General features: G+C 59.3%; 3 protein-coding genes across 3 annotated transcripts; 1 reads left to right on the forward strand and 2 right to left on the reverse strand.

Moving 5' to 3' along the window:
• The first annotated feature begins 223 nt into the window (after positions 1 to 223).
• UCN (urocortin) lies at positions 224 to 2,047 on the forward strand. The gene is made up of 2 exons (XM_053937485.1): positions 224 to 1,320; positions 1,514 to 2,047. Exons 1-2 carry the CDS (start codon positions 903 to 905, stop codon positions 1,828 to 1,830), a joined length of 735 nt encoding a protein of 244 aa, XP_053793460.1. The 5' UTR covers positions 224 to 902; the 3' UTR covers positions 1,831 to 2,047.
• Positions 2,048 to 12,281: 10,234 nt separating this feature from the next.
• Positions 12,282 to 16,551, reverse strand: TRIM54 (tripartite motif containing 54). The gene is given in 10 exon segments (XM_053939039.1): positions 12,282 to 12,626; positions 12,822 to 12,860; positions 12,999 to 13,100; positions 13,433 to 13,557; positions 13,646 to 13,668; positions 13,894 to 14,127; positions 14,247 to 14,358; positions 14,360 to 14,590; positions 14,894 to 15,066; positions 15,483 to 16,551. Coding segments are annotated over 10 exon segments (1,533 nt in total). The 5' UTR covers positions 15,966 to 16,551; the 3' UTR covers positions 12,282 to 12,615.
• A 38-nt stretch (positions 16,552 to 16,589) lies between these two features.
• DNAJC5G (DnaJ heat shock protein family (Hsp40) member C5 gamma) lies at positions 16,590 to 18,695 on the reverse strand. Its single transcript, XM_053939040.1, has 4 exons — positions 18,506 to 18,695; positions 18,058 to 18,271; positions 17,734 to 17,887; positions 16,590 to 17,189 (listed from the first exon to the last, which is right to left on the reverse strand). The coding sequence occupies exons 1-4, from the start codon at positions 18,616 to 18,618 to the stop codon at positions 17,110 to 17,112; spliced, it is 561 nt and encodes a 186-aa protein (XP_053795015.1). The 5' UTR covers positions 18,619 to 18,695; the 3' UTR covers positions 16,590 to 17,109.
• Between the last annotated feature and the right edge of the window lie 62 nt (positions 18,696 to 18,757).

The raw sequence follows: 18,757 nt of genomic DNA on the forward strand, positions 1-18,757 counted from the left end.
CGCCCCAGCATGGGGCTGCCAGGGCTCGGGGGGCCGAGCCCAGCCCCTGCTGAGGGCTCTGCCCTGCCGCTGCAGGAAGCGGTGCCGGGTGCCAGCCTTCCTGCCGGATCACGTCATGGGGGCACGACACCATGTGCTGCTCGCTGCGGGCAGGGCCGTGCCCCGCCACCCCTGTGCCACCTGGGGTGGGACACACCGTGCGAGGGGCCGGGCTGAGCCCCTGTGCCCGGCTCTGCCCCACACCGGCTCTGCCCCACTGATCTGGCCCCTGCAGCAGCGTCGGCGCTGGGTGTCAGCTCAGCTACACTCGGCCGGCAGCAAGCAGGGCGCTCGGGGGGCTGCCGGCAGCGGTGTGGGGCACTCGGGGGGATGCCAGCAGTGTGGCGCACTCAGGGGGGCTGCCAGCAGTAGTGTGGAGCCCCAGCAGCCACCTCACCATTTGGCAGCGGTGCCGGTGCCCCGACGGAACACCCTGCATCCAGCACGGCGCTGCCAGCTCCGGTGCCTTCGTTCTATGACTCACAGGACTTGGCCGGTGCTACCGCTGCGCTCGGGGCGTCTGCGGCCTCGGGCCCGCGGTTTGACCTCGGCACCGCCCGCTCTGCCCGGGACGCTGAGCCACAGCCAGGCTGGGGGTCCCACCTGTGACCGCCCTGTCCCGGAGCTGCCGGTGCTCGGGGTATCCCCACCTAACCCAGGGATCCCCCCCGCCCCGATCCCTGCTTGGACGCCGCTGCTCGACGCGGTCGTTCCGCCCGGGAACGCGAGGGCTCCACGCCGAGAAGCCGTGGCTCAGCCCGGTACAGCTCACTGAGGGCTCACCGGGAGCTCACCTGTATGGCTCACCGGCCCCGGTGCCCCAGCTCGTCCCGGCCGTTCAGCACCGCGGACAGCGGCGGAGAATGAGGCCGGGGATGCTCCAGAGCCGGGAGAGGGATCGGGGGGACCGGGGGACCGGGGAAGCAAGGGTTAGCACGGCCCAAGGCACCTGCTCTCACCGGCCCCGGCCCCGCCATGCCTCTCCGGTGGGCGTCAGAAAAGAACCGGAGTGGTGGCTCCCGAAACCGGCGAGAGCGGGCTCTGCCGCTCCGCCCCTCTGTCCCTCAACCCCGTCCCGCCGCCGGGTGCCCGCTCCCCGCCGCTCCGGTGCCCCCCTCTCCCCCGCCCCCGCCGCCCGGTGCGTGCCCGGCGCTGACGTCAGCCCGGGCTCCCGGACCGATATAACCCCCGGCCGCGCCGCCGGCTCAGCTCCCGCGGGACGGATCGCGCTCGCCGCGCCGCCAGCACCGGCAGGAACAGGGCACGGGCACAGCGCACCGGGTACGGGACGGGGCTTGGGAACCGGGCAGGGGCAGCACCGGGGCCGGGGCGCGCAGAGGGGGCGGAACGGGGCGGCCGGGCGCCGAGGGGGCTCCGCGCGCGGGACCGTCCCCGCGCTGCCGGGGCCGCGGTTCCCGTCGGGCCTCCGCCGCCGCCCCGGTCTCTGCTGTGGCGCTAAGCCCCTGCCCCGCAGGTGCAGAGGGACCGAGGATGCGGCGGGCACTGCTCACCCTTCTGCTGCTGCTCGCCCGCCCGCCGCCCGCCGCCGCCCGCCCCGCCACCACCGACGGCTCCATCTCGGCGGCCGGGACCGGGGCTCAGGACCAGCCGCTCTGGCCGCCGCTGGCGCCGCCGCCCCCGGGGCCGTGGCGAGGGCGGCGGGACGAGCCGCCGCTCTCCATCGACCTCACGTTCCACCTCCTGCGGCACCTCTTGCTGCTCGCCCGCGCCCAGAGCCAGCGCGCCCGCGCCGATTCCAACCGCCGCATCCTCGACGCCGTGGGGCGCTGAACCCCAGATCCCGGAATCCCCGGATACCCCGAACCCCCCGTGACCCCGGGGCTGCACCGGCCTCCAGCCACCGCCTCGGCCTCTGCACTGTAGGGCGCTCAGCACCAACACCGGCACGGGCTGAACCCGCCTCAGCTCCAGCGCTGGGGCGAGCGGGGGCGGGACCGGCCCCGGGACCGGTCCGCACCGATTTTGTAATAAAACGTGGTGGAAACCCGAGGCGTGAGCGAGTGCGGGGTGGGGGCAGCTGGGGCTGTGCAGGGCCAGGGACAAACTGGGAGCGTGCTCACTGGGAATGGGTTCACCAGGAACTGGGAATGGGCTCATCAGGAATGAAGAAAGGGCTCACCAGGGATGGGGAATGGGGAATAGGCTCAGTGGGAGCGAAGGAATGGACTCACCAGGAACTGGGAATGGGTTTGTCAGGAACTGGGAATGGGCTCACCAGGAATGAAGAAAGGGTTCTCCAGGGATGGGGAAACAACTCATTGGGAGTGGTGGAAGGGGTTTAGCAGGAAGGGACAAACAGACTCATTGGGAATAGGGAAAGGGCTCACTGGAAAGGGACTGAGGGCTCAGGAGTAGGAGACAGGATGAGCTGGGCCAGGGCTGGGTAGGAGCAGGTGGGCCAGCAGCACAAACCCCCAGCTCTGGGAACAAGGCTGTGAGTGCTCTGGGTCAGGGGGTGACACACCGTGTTCTTCGAGGGGAGGAGATGCTCACAGCCCCCCAGGAGTGGGAGCAGTAGGAAGCAAATGGGGCAGAGGGATGGGAACAATGGGTCCTCACCACCAGTGAGCCAGGCACAGGGGGGCTACACCCACCTGCCCACAGGTGGGGACATGAGCAGGGAAGCAGTCCTTCCCCAGGATGGTGGGCAAGGCTGGGAGCTGTGGGAGGGACAGACACAGGCCCTTTGGGAGGATATGGCCACGATGTGGGAGCTCCAGGAGTTGGGGGAAACCTCTGTGGGACACTCGGTGATGCTGAGTGGGCCAGGGCTGGAGTTGTGGGTGGGGAGGGGGGTACTGTGGTGGGCTGTGTTCCTTGGCCCTCAACCAAGAGGACAGGGATGAAACCTTCTGAGGCAGCTGGGGGAGGTTCAGCCTCCTTGTTGCTGGCCCTGGTCCTCACCACTTGGTCTGTGGAAGGTGACCCTGCCTGTGGCCGTGGATGGGATTGGATGTCCCTTCCCAGCTAAACCAGCCAGAAATCCTTTGATAACATCCCCACAGCTGCTGGAAGGGCAGCATAGCAGGGCTGGAGCAGGAAGTACTGTTTCTGATGGTGTACTTGGAAGGACAGCAGTGGAGTCAATGCTCAGGGCAGGCAGGGCTGCAGGGCTTTGTAACACCAGCAGAGCGTGCAGCCCTCCGATTTCACAGGAGCTGCTTTCAGTGCCTCTGGTAGGGGGCTGCTCCAAGGGGCAAAGGAGTTGGGGGGCACAGCCTTTGGGAACGAGCTCAAGGCTGGAGATTCCCCACTCCAGGCCCTGCTCCAGCTGCTCGTGCTGTGGCCACTGGGACTTGAATGGGGAAATTCCACCAGAGCATCAGTACCCTGGAGCTGGAAGGCCATGCTGGCAAGAAGGATTGTAGTGGGACGATCCCTCCTAGGAGATATTTATACCAGATTGGACACTGACCAGGACAGCCTGCTTCAGCCAACCCTGACAAGCAGGGCTGGGGCTGGTGGGGATCTGGGGACCTCCTGCCCCTCACACAGCCGTGGGTGTCTTCTCAGCTGGAGGGACCACAACCCATCTGGGCAGCCCATTCCGGGCACCCTGTGTGATCAACCTAGCTGCAAAAAAAAACCCAAATCTTTGGAGGCCAGTTTGTGCCTGTTGCTTCTGGTCCTGTCACTGGGTTCCACTGGGGAGAGCCTGGCTTCCTCCTCCTTCCCTCCCATTAGGCAAGTATACACGTAGGTACCCCAAAACATTCCAGTTCTTCCTCATACAGCAGATGCTCCAGTCCCTTTGGCATTGCTTTGACCCTTTCCTGAGCTCCAGATGTCACACCCTTCTTGCTCCAGGAAGCCCCAGCCTGGCCAGGATGCTGCATCCACAGCTCTCCACACTTCATGGAGGGGAGGGCTCCCCTCTCCCTTCATCCTCCCCAGCCATGGGCTGTTCTCCACCTGGATCCACTGGGAAGGGATGTCACTGCTGTCTCCCTGTCTCAGTGTCATCACTGAGGATTTTCTTGTCCCTCATGTCCCTCATGTCCCTCATGTCCCTCAGTAGGACACTTATGATTAGTAATAATATCATGAACCTCGTAGGCTCGGCTGCTCTTCTCATCCAAGGAAAAGGGAAGAGCACTCCAAGAGCAATGGGCTGTCTGGATGAGAGGCACCAGGAGTGTGGTCAGCAGGACTGAGCAGGACCAGGGGAAAAGGTAATTCTGGCAGCAAGAAACCACAATCACTGACTCATTGATCACCCAGTCAGAATGGATCCCAACTCAGATGGAGGAAAGAGCTGCACCTGTGGAGTGATCATCATGAGGAGGGAGATACACACAGCAAGGAGGAGTTGGAGTCCTAATTAATAACAGAGTTCTGTAAGTGGTAACCAATGAATGCTGGTTCTTCACTTAAATGTATAAAAGTGTGAAGCTCTGATGCTCAGGGAGCAGCCTTGGGGACACCCAGAGCTCCTGGCTCTGCACTAACTGGAATAAAACCAGAAATCCCTTGCCTCGATTTGTGGGTTGTCAGTGCACACCAGGAAGCCCACAGTTGTTTCTGATGGCCCAGACGGGATAGCCAGAGTGCCCTGCCCTGGCTGAGGGGTCACTCCAGGCAAAAGAGCTTGGCAGGATGAACTCCAGCACACACCGACCTCGTGATCTGGCACTTTGGGTGACCAGCCCTGACACCAGGACAACCACTAACCCAGTGGCACAACACCTTCTAGAGGTATTTCCTCAGTGAAGGGGGTGGTTGGAAATTTCCAAGAAACAGGATTTTGGTCTGGGGTCTGCATAAGCCGAAGGAAAAAAATATTTTGTTTCTACAATTTGGTGATGCATGTCTTGGATTTTTGATGTTTGCACACATGTTTTCATATGCAGAGCTGGGGTTTGGATGTGTGCATTGGGATAGTGTATGAAACATTGGAAATTCCACAACTGAAATGGGCTCCTCTGCTTCTGTAGAAATTCCACTTTGCTCTCCTCTGGGATGCATCCTGGAGAGTTAGGGTGACCCTGTGACTCGAGATATATTGAAAAGATACTGTAATCAACAGTTGCCTCATTCTGAATTAGATGATGGTGAAAAAAGACTGGAAAGCAACAAGTCTTTAAAATATAATACAATTTTACAGTTGATGTTACTTTGTAGGGGGCAAAATGAACGGGATGAAGTCCCTGATGTAGATCTGGTTTTCACTTTAAGAAATAATTATTAAAGTAAGAAAAAAATGTGGTTTAGTAGATTCAAAAGTATCAAAATGGAATATATTCTTTGGGAAATGAAGAAAAAAGGATAAGGAGAAAGATACTTGTCACATGCGACAAGAAGATAAAAGAGACCAAAACCTGAAGTCCAACTATTGGCATCTCCTCCAACACAAGGATGAAAGCTGGAGGTGGGCAGTGGATCTGGCCACGAATCCGTGGTTTTGACACATCCCTGTTTCCAGTAAGATCAGGGAGAAAGGTAACTCAGTACTGCAAGCACATTTAGGGCAGCAGATGGACGTGAGGGAGAGGTGGTGGACGTGCAGGTGCTGGTCACGCTTCAGACTTGCTGAATCAGAAGCAGCAAGCAGGGTCCTATCAGAGAAATCCTGATGGAATGGGTAGTCTGATTAAAACCATGATGTCAATTCTTGATCCAAACCAGGAGGACATCCAGGCTCTCCTGGAATATTTGTTTCCCCGTGAGGAATGGAAGGCAGTTTAGAAAAGGCTTGAAAATAAGGACTTAGGAAAATAGGGTTAGATCAAAAGGTTCATGGCATCCCAAATCCTCACAAATTTCATCCTAAGAATGACCCAAAGTGGGATCTCAATCAGAGTGCTGGTGAGATTTGCTAGAATTAGAAAATTATTTTATTTGGATTCTAAGAGGAAGTGAAGGAACTGAAATGCCTTGCCAAGCTGTATGAAGGGAAGAGGGAGCAAAGGAGTCTCCATTGGCTTTGGATGGAAGATTGTGTGAAGTGGCTCCCAAATGGATGGATTCAGATCCAGCAAGGGAGGGAAGCAGGATGCTGTTTAACATGTTTTTTTGTTGGGCAGTTGGCACCTGGTATTAGAAAGAAACTCCAGAACAGAGAAGAAGTGGAGGGGATGGTTTTTTCCCAAGTGATGCCTGTGAGGATAGGGAAGAGGGAGAAGAGCCAAGAGGAATTACTGAGCCCATTGTCAGGGGCAGGTAATCTCAGGGATGAGGCTGGGGCTGAGGGTGGGGATTAACACCCTTCCAAAACTATCAAGGTGCCCATTGCAGACAGGAAGGGCACTGGGAAAAGGAACGTCCCCGACTTACAAACAGACAGAAGGAAAAATCAGAAGACACAGAAATTAGGCTGGACTGAAAGGGAGCAGAGGCATCTCCTCTTTCCCTGGCCAATCCTTTGATTCCAGTTAAGCTGGGGAATGGAACAATGGATTTTCTAGTGGATAATGGAGCAGTTAATTCTGTAGTTACTGTGAAGAAACTTTAAGCAAAAACATGGAAGAAATTCCTCAGGAGCAGGTAATCCCTCAGACCACTTCACATCCCAGGGAACTCACGACTGGGAGCACAAAATGATCCCATCACTTTCTCTGCATGCCAGAGTGTCCTTTGGCATTGCTGGGGAGGGATTTGCTATGCCTGTGCAGCTCTTTACTGGCAGAAGTGGTGACGTGGTAGATGGAGACCGGACATCTGGGCACACTGTGGTCACTGCCATGAAGGCATTGGAAAACAATCCACTGCCTCCAGGAAACCAAACTGGAGCCCTCACTTGGGCCCTGGCATGGAGCTGAGGAGAGGAAATAAATACTTATACTGACTCAAAACATGCCTTAGGCACAGACCATGATCATGGAACAGTTCAGGAACAGCAAGGAGTTTTGACCTCACAGGGGAGCTCGGAAAAAAATGTAAGTGAAATTCCAAAGATACAGAAAGCAGCTCTTCAGCCAAAGAACATCACAATAATGCATTGCAAAGCCCCCCAGAAAAATAATCCAAATATTGTAAAGGGAAATACAAGAGTAGATCCAGCAGTGGAAGAAGCTGCATTGAGGAAACCAAATTGTGAAGGAGCTTTGATTTCACAAACTTGTGCAGATTAATCTCCAACAAATTATACCAAAGGAGAGAAACAATGAGGGGAACAGCTTAACTGTACTAAAAAGAAAGAAAGGTGGTGGAAAACACCTGGAAAGCAGCTCTTGGGGATCATGGAAAACCAACTTAAAAGGCTGCATCAAGAGACACACACAGGAGCAGATTCATCACTGCTTTTAGCAAAAAAGTTTTTGGATGCAAGATGCGAAATTTTGCAGACAGAGTAGTTAAAAATTTATCCTTTACTGTGTTAATCTTCCAAAAATAAGAAAGAAAATACAGGGAGGAAGCACAAAGAAAGGAATAACCCCTGAGAAATATTGGCAAAAGGATTTTACAGAACCACCCAGCTGTAATTAACGCAAACATTTATCGGTATTCATCAACTGCTTTTCTGGTTGGCTGGTGCTGCCAAACAGTTCATATTCCTGGAGAAAAGGCCTTGGGGGCCCGAGTCTATCTGCTACAGAATCCTGAACGCGAAGCAGAAAGATTAGAGGACATGGACAGCGCAGGATGGGCTTGGGATGCAGAATCCACCCTTGAACAGGGGGACCCCAGCCAAGAGGATCTACAGGACACTGCTCTGGAAGGAGCTGACAGCAAACTCCGCGGATGGGAGCAGCCCTGTGAAAGACGGGATCTGAAAAGCAGGAATGCAGCGCTGTCTCAGATGAGGCAAGGGAAGGCAGAGCTCTGACCCCCAGCACACGGGCTCAGAGGGCAGAGCTGAGGGCACTGGCAGAGCAGGGGAGCTCGCACACCAAATGCTGTAAATAGAGGGGCTGGCTCAAAGTTTGCTGCTGGAGTGCTCCGTGCCTGTGGAGCTGCTTGGAAAGAGAGAGGGGGCTGTGAACCCCTAAGGAACCCCCAGGAAACATGGACATGTAACACAGAGATGGTTAGAGGGCGTGCAGCCACCTCAGAAGGTGGCAATAATGCAATGCAAAGCTCATCCATGCAGAGAAACCCAGTGAATATTGGAAATGGCCTGGCTGACAAAGAGAGAGAGTGGAAAATTTAGATCCTGAAAACAGCCCTGAAGGATGGTGGGTTACATCCAAAAAACAGGCAATAATTCCCCAACACCTTATGAGGAAGATGGGTGAGGAGTAATACTGGGGAACTCACTGGGAAAGAAAATCTCTGCCAGAAGCATTGAAGCCTCAAGTTTTGAGGGCAAAAATAACTGGTATCATAAAAAGCATCGTTTAAAAGTGCCTTTAAACCTGTTTAAAGAACAATACACATCAAATCAGGCAGACCACACCCAGGACTGTTAGGAAAGGCAGCTGTCTGTGACTAAGTCGTGTGCCAGCTAATGCCTCCTTATTAACATATATTAATGATTAATATGTACTAGCCAATTAGTTTTGAGAGCAAGGATTGTGTGTCAGAACAAAGAATGATAAGAGAAGTACCTTATGACCCAACCACATATTTTAAATACTCTCAAGGAAAGAAGACTCAGCAGAAGATCTGGAGCCATGCTAAAATAAGTCCTCAGAAATTTTTAGCATATATGCTTGTATTCAGGAAATGTGATGAATATGTATTAGTTTCAGGAATATAACCTGGTCTGTTAGGTTACTGGGCATGCATGCTCTGGGGAGAATTTCCCATGCATCCAGCACTCCTAATAAAGCAATGTTAACTTTCCAACCTAGCAAATGGGTTGGAGAGTTTATTTCCCAATTTTCCGTGACACCAGGGCTCTCCCCTGTTGCACCAACCAGGGTAGAGAAGAGATGAGGGTTTCTTAAAAGAAACAATACCCAGATTGGGTGCCCCAGAAGGAGTTTCTACAGATGATGAACTCTACTTTATAGCAGAAATGGTGCAGGCAGTGTCCAAATTTTTACAGTCTATTTGGGAACTACACACCCCATGGATCCCACAGCCCAGCAGGAAGGCAGAAAGGATGAACCAGACAACAAAGAGGCAAAAATCCAAGTTACAACAAAAGGCTGGAGAGGAGCATTGGTTTTGGCTTTTACAGGAGTTTGTCAGTCCCTGGGTCAAAGCAGGAAGGAGCACTTTGGAATCACCATCCTGGAAGGCAAAACCTCGTACCCACACTCAGAGATCAGGAGCGTGCAAGGCCACAAGCAGAGCCAAAGAAATATCTCAATTCTCTCTCACTGCCTTTATCCCCATGCACAGGTGTTTGAATCAGCCCCCCCCCTTCCCTTGGGTACCCCTGGACAATCTTTCCAGTCTGGAGAGAAGTGGGCTGTGTTTGAGCATGAAAGGATGAGACTCCACCAGAAAGGTGGGAAGGTGCTTTCCCAAGAGCGTTCAGGATATGCACTGCAGTGAAAAGGACAGGAATAAACTCCTGGATCCATGGCATGTGTGAAAAGCATCCCTGAGTCTGGGCAAGACACATGGAATTCACACCAAACTGGAAACCAGAAGTTCCAACTGGACACAGAAGTATGTTCTTTAATTTTTAATCTGTTTACACAAATTAACTTTGCAAGTGAAGTACTTATACAATGTGTTGTTACTTTGTGGTGATCCATTATATAATATATTGTTACTTTGTGGTGATCCATTATATAATATATTGTTACTTTACAGCTTGTCCAATCCATCGGGAAAATTCCAACTCCAGCAGTAAAACTGATGGATTTCCCAGTGTCACAATCAGTGAAGGATCCTTTGGATTGGGGAATTTTAATTGTAGATTTAAATCTGATATTGCTCCTTAAGTCCCAAAGCCCTGTGAGGCTTTCCCATGGGGTTTAACGTAAGCCTAGAGGAAGGTAATTGGCATTACGTGTGTGATGGGCTGGCCGTGGCTGGACGTCAGGTGCCCACCAGAGCTGCTCCATCACTCCCCCCTCACTTGGACAGGGAAGAGAAAATATAAGAAAAGCTCATGGCTCAGGATAAGGACAGAGAAAGCTCACTGATTACTGTCGTGGGCAAAGCAGACTTGATTTGGGAAAATTAGATTAATTTATTACCAATCAAATCAGAGTAGAGTAACAAGAAGTAAAATAAATTCTAAAAATATTGGGTTTTGGTTCCCCTCACCCTTCCGTCCATCCCAGGCTTAGCTTTATTCCTGATTCTCCACCTCTTCCCTCCCAGGGGTGCAGTGAGACAGGAGTGGGGGGTGCAGTCAGGTCACCACTGCTTTCTGCTGCTGCTCCTTCGTAGGGAGAGGAGTCCCTGCCCTGCCCCGGTGTGGGAGGGAGACGGTGCTCTGCAGCCTGCTCCAGCAGGAGCCCTTCCCACGGGCTGTGGCTCCTCACAAACTGCTCCTCTGTGTGTCCCCTCCATGGGGACAGTCCCTCAGGAGCTGTTCCAGCCTGAGGCCCCCACAGGGCCACAGGTCCTGCCAGCAAACCTGCTCCAGCATGAGCTCCTCTCCCCACGGCTCCAGAGGTCCCTGCCGGGATCCTGCTCCTGCATGGGCTTCCCACAGGGTCACAGACTCCTCTGGGCACCCACCTGCCCTGGCGTGGGCTCCCCCAGGGCCTGCAGGTGGGTCTCTGCTGCCATGGGGCTCCACAGGGTGTGGGTGGGTCCCTGCTACCCGTGGGCACCCACAGGCTGTGGGGAATTCCTGCTCCAGCACTTGGATCACCTCCTGTCATTCCTCCTGCCCTGACCTGAGAGGCTCCAGGGCTGTTGCTCTCTCATACCACCACTCCTCTCTGGCTGCAACTACCTCCACACAAGAACTTTTTTTCCTCCTTAAATGCATTATCCCTGGAGTTACTGCCATCACTGTTGAGCTCTGCCTTGGCCAGCAGCAGGACCATCCTGGAGCCAGCTGGCTTTGGCTCTCTTGGACATGGGGGAAGCTTCTCTCACCTTCTCACAGAGGTTGCCCCTGTAATCTCCCCACTACCAAAACCTTGCCACACAAACCCGATACAAACCAAATAAAATGAACAAAATTCCACAAATGTATATTTGGGTATGTGACGACAGCAGGTGGACAACCCGCCTGCCTCTGTGGGGGAAAGTGAAAAGACATTCTTTAGGAATGATAACGTTATGCTCCTTATGGAGAAAAAGGCCTTTGGAAACATAGTTATGGAGAAGAATAAAGAGAAATAATGATGTTGTTGGAGAACCCTGGAACAGCAGCTGGAGCAGGCTGTGTGTTAAAATCCATGCTCAGTGCACAGAGACTTCATTCCTGAAGTCTCAGGTGGGAGTACACTTTAACTGGACAAGCAAAGGCATCAGCAAATTCCAGGGGCTGCCCAGGGGCTGGTTTGGGAGGGCAATGACACCTGATGAGCATCTGGACACAAAGCACAAGGGAGAAAATTGCCCAAAACAGAAGAGAACTAGGGTGGGGCTCTCCTGAGGCATCTCAAGCCCTGGGGAGGCACCCATGGCACCCAGCTCAGGAGCTGCTGAGTGTCTGGGAGTCCCTCTCAGTCACCTCTGGAGGGTGACAGCGATGAGGGAACATCCCTGAGAGGAGCGGGGGAAAGGCAAATGCTGCATCCACAAATGTCTGGTGCGGGCACAGAGCAGCCACAGCCCCTCGTGCTCCCCAGGGACCACCCAAGCCCTCCCAGGCACGGTTCTGGTGTGTGAAGGAGCAGCTGGGCTGGGCCCTGGGCTTGGTCCGCCGGCAGCCACATCGCCTCTGCTTGGAGCGACAGCTCGGAGACACAGAGAGCTGAGATGTCCCGTCTGTCACCCGTCCTCCGGCACCTTGCACCCAGCCCCTGGCCGGCGCGGTGGCCGCGGTCTGCCGGCTGCTGGGGGCTCCGCAGGGCTCAGCCCTTGTTGTCCCCTGGGTGGGCACGGTGTGGCTGCAGGGACCTCGCCAGGGGAGCGCAGCACAGGGGACCCCGGCCCGAGGACCCCTGGCCATGTGCATCAGCAGCCGCGCCGCCGTGGCGACCGGAGCAGGCGGGTGACGCAGCCGCGGCCTCCCGGGGGAGAGCCCGGCCCGAGCCAGCGCTGCTGTGGCTGCGTGCGTTCCCAGCCAGCTCATCCCGGCCGTGTTTGCTCGCAGCTCCCAGGGGGACGCTGCTGCTGCGGGCACCCAGACGGGGGGGGGGCAGGATGGGGGCACCTGGGGGTCCTCGTCCCCCGGCAGGGGCTGTGGGCGGGGGGGCAGAGCCGCACTCACAGGGCCCAGGGCTCACAGCCCGGGTTGCATTCGGGCTCTGGGGTCTCAGCGCCTTGCCTGAGGCCCTGGGGGCACTGCTGGGGTGATGGGGCAGGGGCTGCGCTGGGCTAGACCCTGTGGGGCCGGTGCAGAGCTGCTCTGGGGCAGCCCTCGCCTCCACCCCAGCCACACAGCACACGGGAGAACGTGTCCTCACACACCTTTAATGTTGGAGAGGGGCAGCGCCCATGTGGGGAATTCCAGCAGCAGGGATGGAGCTCACCTGAGAGTGACGGGGATGGCCACAGCCAGGGCAGGGGTGACAGGGACAGGCATAGCCAGGGGTGACAGGGACAGCCAGAGCTGAGGGCATGCCAGCCTTACCCCATGGCTTCACTTCAGTGCTGACCTGTGCAGAAAAGTAGCCTCAGCCCTGGGACCCCGGGACCCCTTTCCCACTCCCTGCAGCAGGGAGACAGGCAGGCCCTGGGGGGAGCCTGAGGTGTGACCTGCCCCTCCACACCCTCATTCCCACTCCGTGGAGGTCTCCTCTGCCCCACGGCACCCCATGGCCGTGCCCATCCCACTCCCCATGAGGTCTCACCATGGGGAGAGCTCGCTGGCTTCTGCCTCGGCCCCACATCTGCAGAGGGAGAGAGGGAACGAGATTGAGGCAGGGCTGCCCCGGCGCCCTGAAGGACGCGTGCTGCCACACGTGGACCATGGCACAGCCAAAGGCTGGCACTGGACACGGCCCTGGGCAGTCATGGCAGGCACTCACCTTCAGCAGCTTCGGGCACCTCCAGGCTGTCCAGCCGGTCCTCATCTGCTGCAGCCTCACTGCCGTCCCCAGCTCCATCACCCTCATCCTCGCCCAGTGGCTCTGTGGGCAGGGGACAGCTCAGGTGGCACCTTCCCTCCCTCCCGCATTATGGGCATACACCAGGACATGCCAGGAGGGAGGTGACCAAGCAGGACGCCCCAGGATGGAAGTTCCCAGGAGGAACCAGCCCAGTGTGGGAACCAGGGAGAGCCTGGGGCAGGACTGACCCTTCAGGGCCCCTTGGTGGAGCTACAGGCGAGGGTCACATCCCCAGTCCTGTGTGGGATCCCCACACAGGGCATGTGGTGAGGGGGGCTCTTTCTGGAGCTCTGGGCACCCCAGGCAGTCCCAGTGCCCCCTCGGGACAGCAGCAACTTCCCCAGGGCAGGCACCTGTCTGGAACTCGATGGTCCTCAGCATCTCAGCCACGTAGTCCACGTTGATGGAGAAGTGGTCCATGTTCTCATAGCCAGGCTCAGGGCGGCTGCTCATTGATGCCTTGGACATGTCTGTGATCCTGCAGGGCAGAGACCCTGGGAGCTGCAGGGTCCAGCACCCAGAGGGCCACCAGCCAAAGGCCTTTTCCCCCCATAGTCCTCACTCACTTTTTCAGGAGTTCCTTGGAGTGCTGTGAGGGAAAACGAGGCAGGGTCAGCATCTCCTAGACATCATCCCCACCACAGGTCCACCCCTGCACATCCAGGGGCATCCACAGATCCTTTTGGGTGAGCACGGCCCCCCTATTTAGACCTGTGAGCAGCCCCAAGCCCCTCAGGGAACCATGGCAGCACCACACAGCCCCAGGGCAGTCCCAGCCCCCCTGTCCCTTCTCTCCCTGTTCCCCTGGCAGGACCTGCAGGTACAGGGCCATCTGGGGCTCCTCCATGGCCTGGATGGCTGACTCCACCAGTTTGGAGGAGGCCTCCAGGTGGTCTCCGTACTGGCGGATGAGCCCACGGACTCGCTGCAGCTTGGCCTCCTGCTCGGCCGCGATGCTCTGCAGCAGCTCCTTCTTGCGCTCCTCCAGGATCCCGTAGAGCGCGTCGAACCGCAGCCCCACGTGCTGCTTCTGCCGCCGGCCGTTCTCCTGTGGGACGGAGCCGGGGCTGCGCCGTGTCCCCCCAGCGCAGCCCCATGTCTGGACGCTCCCAGCGCCACCACACCCCTCTGCTGGCACAGCCCCAGGCCGGAGCCCTCGGTCCCAACCTCGATGGTGTGGCAGATCTCCTCCATCTGTGTGATGATGGCCTGGATCCGGTCATTCCCCGCCACCAGCATGGCGATGCCGTCGCTGAGCTCGCTCTGGGAGTAGAGGGCCTGGGCGTGAGGGTGGCTGTGTGGGCACCCTCGGGCCCCCGAGACTCCAGGGCCCCCCCACCTTCTGGCGCTGGTAGACGGCCGGCAGCGGGGCCACCTCGCAGTCCTTGTGCGCCCCGAACACCTTGCAGAGGGAGCAGGTGGGCACCTCGCAGCGCAGGCAGTAGATGTTGATCCGCTCATCCTCGTGCTCCTCGCACATGAGGTGCTGCTCAGCCTTGGCATGAAGGGGTCTATGTGGGGGTTGGGGGTGTCAGGCAGACACCCTGGCCCCCAGAGACAGCGCCAGCCCTGGGACCTGCCCAGCCCTCAAGACACCTCTGGCTCCCAGGGAGCCTTCAGCCACAGGGACACTGCTGGCGTCAGAAATACCTCTGGCCCTGGAGAGAGCTGCAGCCCCAGGGATATTCCCTGGCCTGGTATGGGCCCCATGACTCCCCAGTTCCTGCTGGGATCCCACCCCGAGCCCTCTCGCTGGGCTCGCTGTCACCCGCAGGTCTCGCCCCGCCCGCCCCGGGGTCCCCACGCCTCCGGACCGGGCCGACTCCTGCTTGTAGATGTCGATGATGTTCTCCACGAGCAGGTTCCGCTGCAATCCGTACACCCCGTGCCGGTCCAGCACCACCTCGTGCCGGCAGGACGGGCACCGGAACCGCCCGCCCGACGGCACTGCGCTGGAGCCCCGTGACTGCCACAGCGGGTTGGAGGCCTGGGGGGGTACGCGAGGGGTCACGGCGGCGGCACCCCGCACCCCCGGCACCACCCGCCCCCACGGATCTGCGCCCCACAGCTCCCCCCGGGCGCGGCCATGGGCACGGAAACGGAGATGGAGACGGGCAAGAGCACGGACACGGGTGTGGACACAAACAAGGACCCATACACGGCCCCCGCTTCCCGTCCACCGCCCCCGCCAGCCAAGAGCGGCACCGAGCGCAGCCCAGCCGGGATTCCCGGTGCCAGTGCCAGACCAGGCCCCTCTGCGAAGAGGATCGCGGTGCTCTGGTGCCGCCCGCCCCTCCGCCTCGCTGGCCGGGGATCCCGGGATAACGGGGCCACCACCCGCCGGACTGGGGTCCTAGGGACGGAGGTCCCGGTGCCTCCCCGCGCCCCACCGGCGGGTCCCACCTGGAAGACGTCGTTTGCGCACTTGCGGCAGAGGTTGTGCTGGCAGGGCAGGATGACCACGGGCTTGGAGAACATCTCCAGGCAGATGGGGCAGATGAGCTGCTTCTCCAGGCTCTCCATGCTCCGCGCCTCCGCCAGAAGCGGCTTCAGCCCCACCGCGAAGTTCATGGTCGCGGTCCCGGCCCGTCCCGGCCCGACCCGGCTCTGTCCCGCGGCTCCGCTCCGGCCACCCGGTGCCCGCTTTGTTTCGGCCCCGGCCCCGGCCCCCGGCGCTAATTTTAGCCGCCCCCGCCCCGCCGGGGCCGCAGCTGTCGGCGGCGTCGGGTGACACTGAGTCACCGTTCCTGCCCACCCCTCGGGACCGGCCGGTCCCGGGACCCGCTGCGTTTCGGGACCCGCTGATCCCCTGCCCGGGAGGAGGAGCGGCCGAGGCCCCGGGGGACCGGGGCTGGGTGGTGCAGGGGCTGCAGGGCTGGCAGTCATGCCGAGGAGTATGTGCCCCACTCCGCAGGCAGCAGGGCTGGGGGAGGTTGGGGTCCCGCAGATCCCACAGCCCAGTGCCAGCCCCCCGAAGAGCAGGGTGGAGGGGCTGGTGCCAAGACACCCCCATCCTCACTCACCCTGGCACCCTGGCTATATTTAGGGAGTGAGGCAGAGCCCATGCAGCTGCAGGCAGTGGCAGTGACCAGAGATGGGAAGAACGTGCAAGCGGCTCAAAGCGTCCCCCTCGGTCCCATCCCTGCCAGTCCCAGCCCTCCGCAGAGCCACGGCTTCCCAGAGAGCGGGGCAGGAGCAGGGGCGGTGCCGGCAGCGGGGAGCAGGGCTCCAGGAGTGCAGCAGCAAGGACTGGGAAGAGCAGAGCCTGCGGGAGCCAGCAGCAGGGGACAGAATGGGACCCAGGTGGGTGACAGGAGACCAGTGACATTCACTCCACTGGACACGACCACTCCACACAGGACATGATCTGCCTACTCCACACCCCAGTTAGTCCCCGCAGCGCCCCGCAGGATCCACGGGCACAGCCCCCAGCATGGACAACACCAGGCAGAGGCACATCCTGCTGCTGAGTGTTTGGCAGCGCCAGACAGAGCCCAGGCACACACATGCTCCCCTCCCGTCAGCCTTTAATGGTGCCCACAAAAACCTAGACAAACCCAGAGGGCAGAGGAAAGGGGCACAGATAGGAGCACCCCAACCCCACAGCAGCGTTTGGCACCCAGCACCCAGCGGGAGGGCTGCAGGGGGGCAGCGGGCTCAGCCCAGCCCCAGAGGTTACAGTGCTAATGGTCTCAGCTTGGCGAGCTCCAGAGCTTGGCCCGGAGCATCCCTGCTCATGCCTGCTGCTCGGTGCCCGATATGGGCATGGGCAAGGCACTCAAGGGGGCCACAGCAGCACGGGCTCCAGGCCACTGCCACCGCCAGTGCTGGGACACTGGGGCATTGCCCTGGAGCTCGAGCAGGGGCCCAGGAGCCTGTGCATTGATGCTGGCCAAATTAACCTGAGATTATATCCCTCCCGAGGCTGATGAGCCAGTCCGGGGGGCGGGACCGTGGTCCCAGAAAGTGACAGTCCCAAAGGAGAGTCCCTGCCCCGAGTCCTCGGGGAGCCGGCAGGATGGGGCCAGCCTCAGGCATCACTCCTGGTGCTGGCTGGCAGCGGCTCCGTGCTGGCAGGCGGGGGCTGTGCTATAACAGGGATCTGAGGATCTGGAAAGGAAGAGCTGCAGATCAGTGGCTTAGCCCCATCCTGTGGTGCCAGTGAGCAGGAATCTCACAACAATGCCTCAAGGGCTCCCACAGCCCAAAGCCCCCATACCCCTGGCCAGTGCAGAGGCCCGTGGGAGTGCCCCGACCCCAAGGAAACCTGCAGGAGTCACCCAGCCCCAGTGACACCAGTATGGCCAGTGCCGGGGAACAGCTGGCCTGGAGCACAGCTGCTCTTCCTGTGCTCTGTGCCCCAAAGGGCACGGGCCCCAGGGTCTCTAAGCTTCAGGCCTGTTTAGGGGGCCTTTGTGCAGAGGGAAGGAGAAAGTGTACCCATGGCCCATGTAGTGGCTCCCTCTGTCACTGTCACCAGCCCTGGCCCACACAGGAAACACCAAGGGCTGGCTGTAAGAGCTGCGGCTAAAACCAACCCAAGACCTGAGCCAGAACTCTGTCTCCCCCACACCAAATGGGATAAGGGGAGACCCCAGAGCTCCCACAAAGCAAACACAGGTGCTCCCAGCAGCTGGGCTCCCGCCTGACTCACCGTTGTCCTCTGTGCACATCTGTGCCTCCAGGTCCTTGGGGTCCACGTACTTGTAGGACTCATCCTCCTTGGGCGGGCAGCACGTCCCGCAGCAGAAGAAGCAGCAGCAGCAGCAGCAGCAGCAGGTGAGGGCTCCGCAGCACAGCACCAGTGCCTGCATCAGGGACAGACGTGCTGTGAGCTCACCCAAGTCCCTGACCCATCACAGCAGTGCTGAGACCCCACTCAAGCCACCAGCCTGCCAGCACGGCAAACCGCTGAGCTCACCCGACCCGCCAGCCCCATCATGCCGGCCCCACGGAGGCCGGACGATGCCGGGCTCACCTTGAACCACCACTTGGACATGAGGAAGTAGTGCCGGACAGCATCGTCGCCGAACTGCTCGGCCACGTAGAGGCCGAGGGAGCCGTACTGGTCATACAGGCGGCGCTTGTCCGCGTCGCTCAGCGTGGCGTGGGCGCTGTTGATCTCCTTGAACCGCTCGGCTGCCGCTGGGTCATCGGGGTTCTTGTCCGGATGGTACTTGAGAGCCAGCTTCCTGTGGGGTGCAGCGGGGGGACCCCCGGCACGGGCTCACAGCCTCGCTCCCCGGGACAGCCCGCACCCCCGAGATGGAGCCAGGACCCCCGGCACGGGGTCACAGCCTCGCTTCCCGGAACCCACCCTGACCGCCGGGACGGCACCGGGACCATCCGGACGAGATCCCGGCCGCGTTCGCGGGACGGACCCTCATGCCTGGGCTCCCAGGACGACCCCGCGGACCCCCCCGTACCGATAGGCCTTCTTGATCTCCTCGGGGGAGCTGCCCTTCTGCAGCCCCAGCACGCGGTACAGGCTCTCCCCGACCCGGGACAGCTTCCGCTGCGGCCGCGGGGGCTCCGCCATGGCCGCGCCGAGGGTCGCGGGGTCGGACGGGACGCGGCACCGACCGCCACGGCCCTGCCCCGCCGCCGCTTCCGCCCGCGCCGCCGCCGCTCTGCGCACGCGCCGCCTGCGACCCGGTACAGGGCACGGCCCGCCCGGT

The sequence above is a fragment of the Vidua chalybeata genome, chromosome 3, assembly GCF_026979565.1.
Source record: "Vidua chalybeata isolate OUT-0048 chromosome 3, bVidCha1 merged haplotype, whole genome shotgun sequence".
Lineage (NCBI taxonomy): Eukaryota > Metazoa > Chordata > Aves > Passeriformes > Viduidae > Vidua > Vidua chalybeata.

Excerpts from the sequence above, each read along its gene's own strand:
- UCN (XM_053937485.1), top strand. The coding sequence starts at position 903 with ATGAGGCCGGGGATGCTCCAGAGCCGGGAGAGGGATCGGGGGGACCGG. Across the intron at positions 1,321-1,513 it reads GCACGGGCACAGCGCACCGG|GTGCAGAGGGACCGAGGATG; the intron begins GTACGGGACGGG and ends CCTGCCCCGCAG.
- DNAJC5G (XM_053939040.1), bottom strand. The coding sequence starts at position 18,618 with ATGGCGGAGCCCCCGCGGCCGCAGCGGAAGCTGTCCCGGGTCGGGGAG. Across the intron at positions 18,272-18,505 it reads GAGATCAAGAAGGCCTATCG|GAAGCTGGCTCTCAAGTACC; the intron begins GTACGGGGGGGT and ends TGCACCCCACAG. Across the intron at positions 17,190-17,733 it reads GATGTGCACAGAGGACAACG|ATCCTCAGATCCCTGTTATA; the intron begins GTGAGTCAGGCG and ends CTTCCTTTCCAG.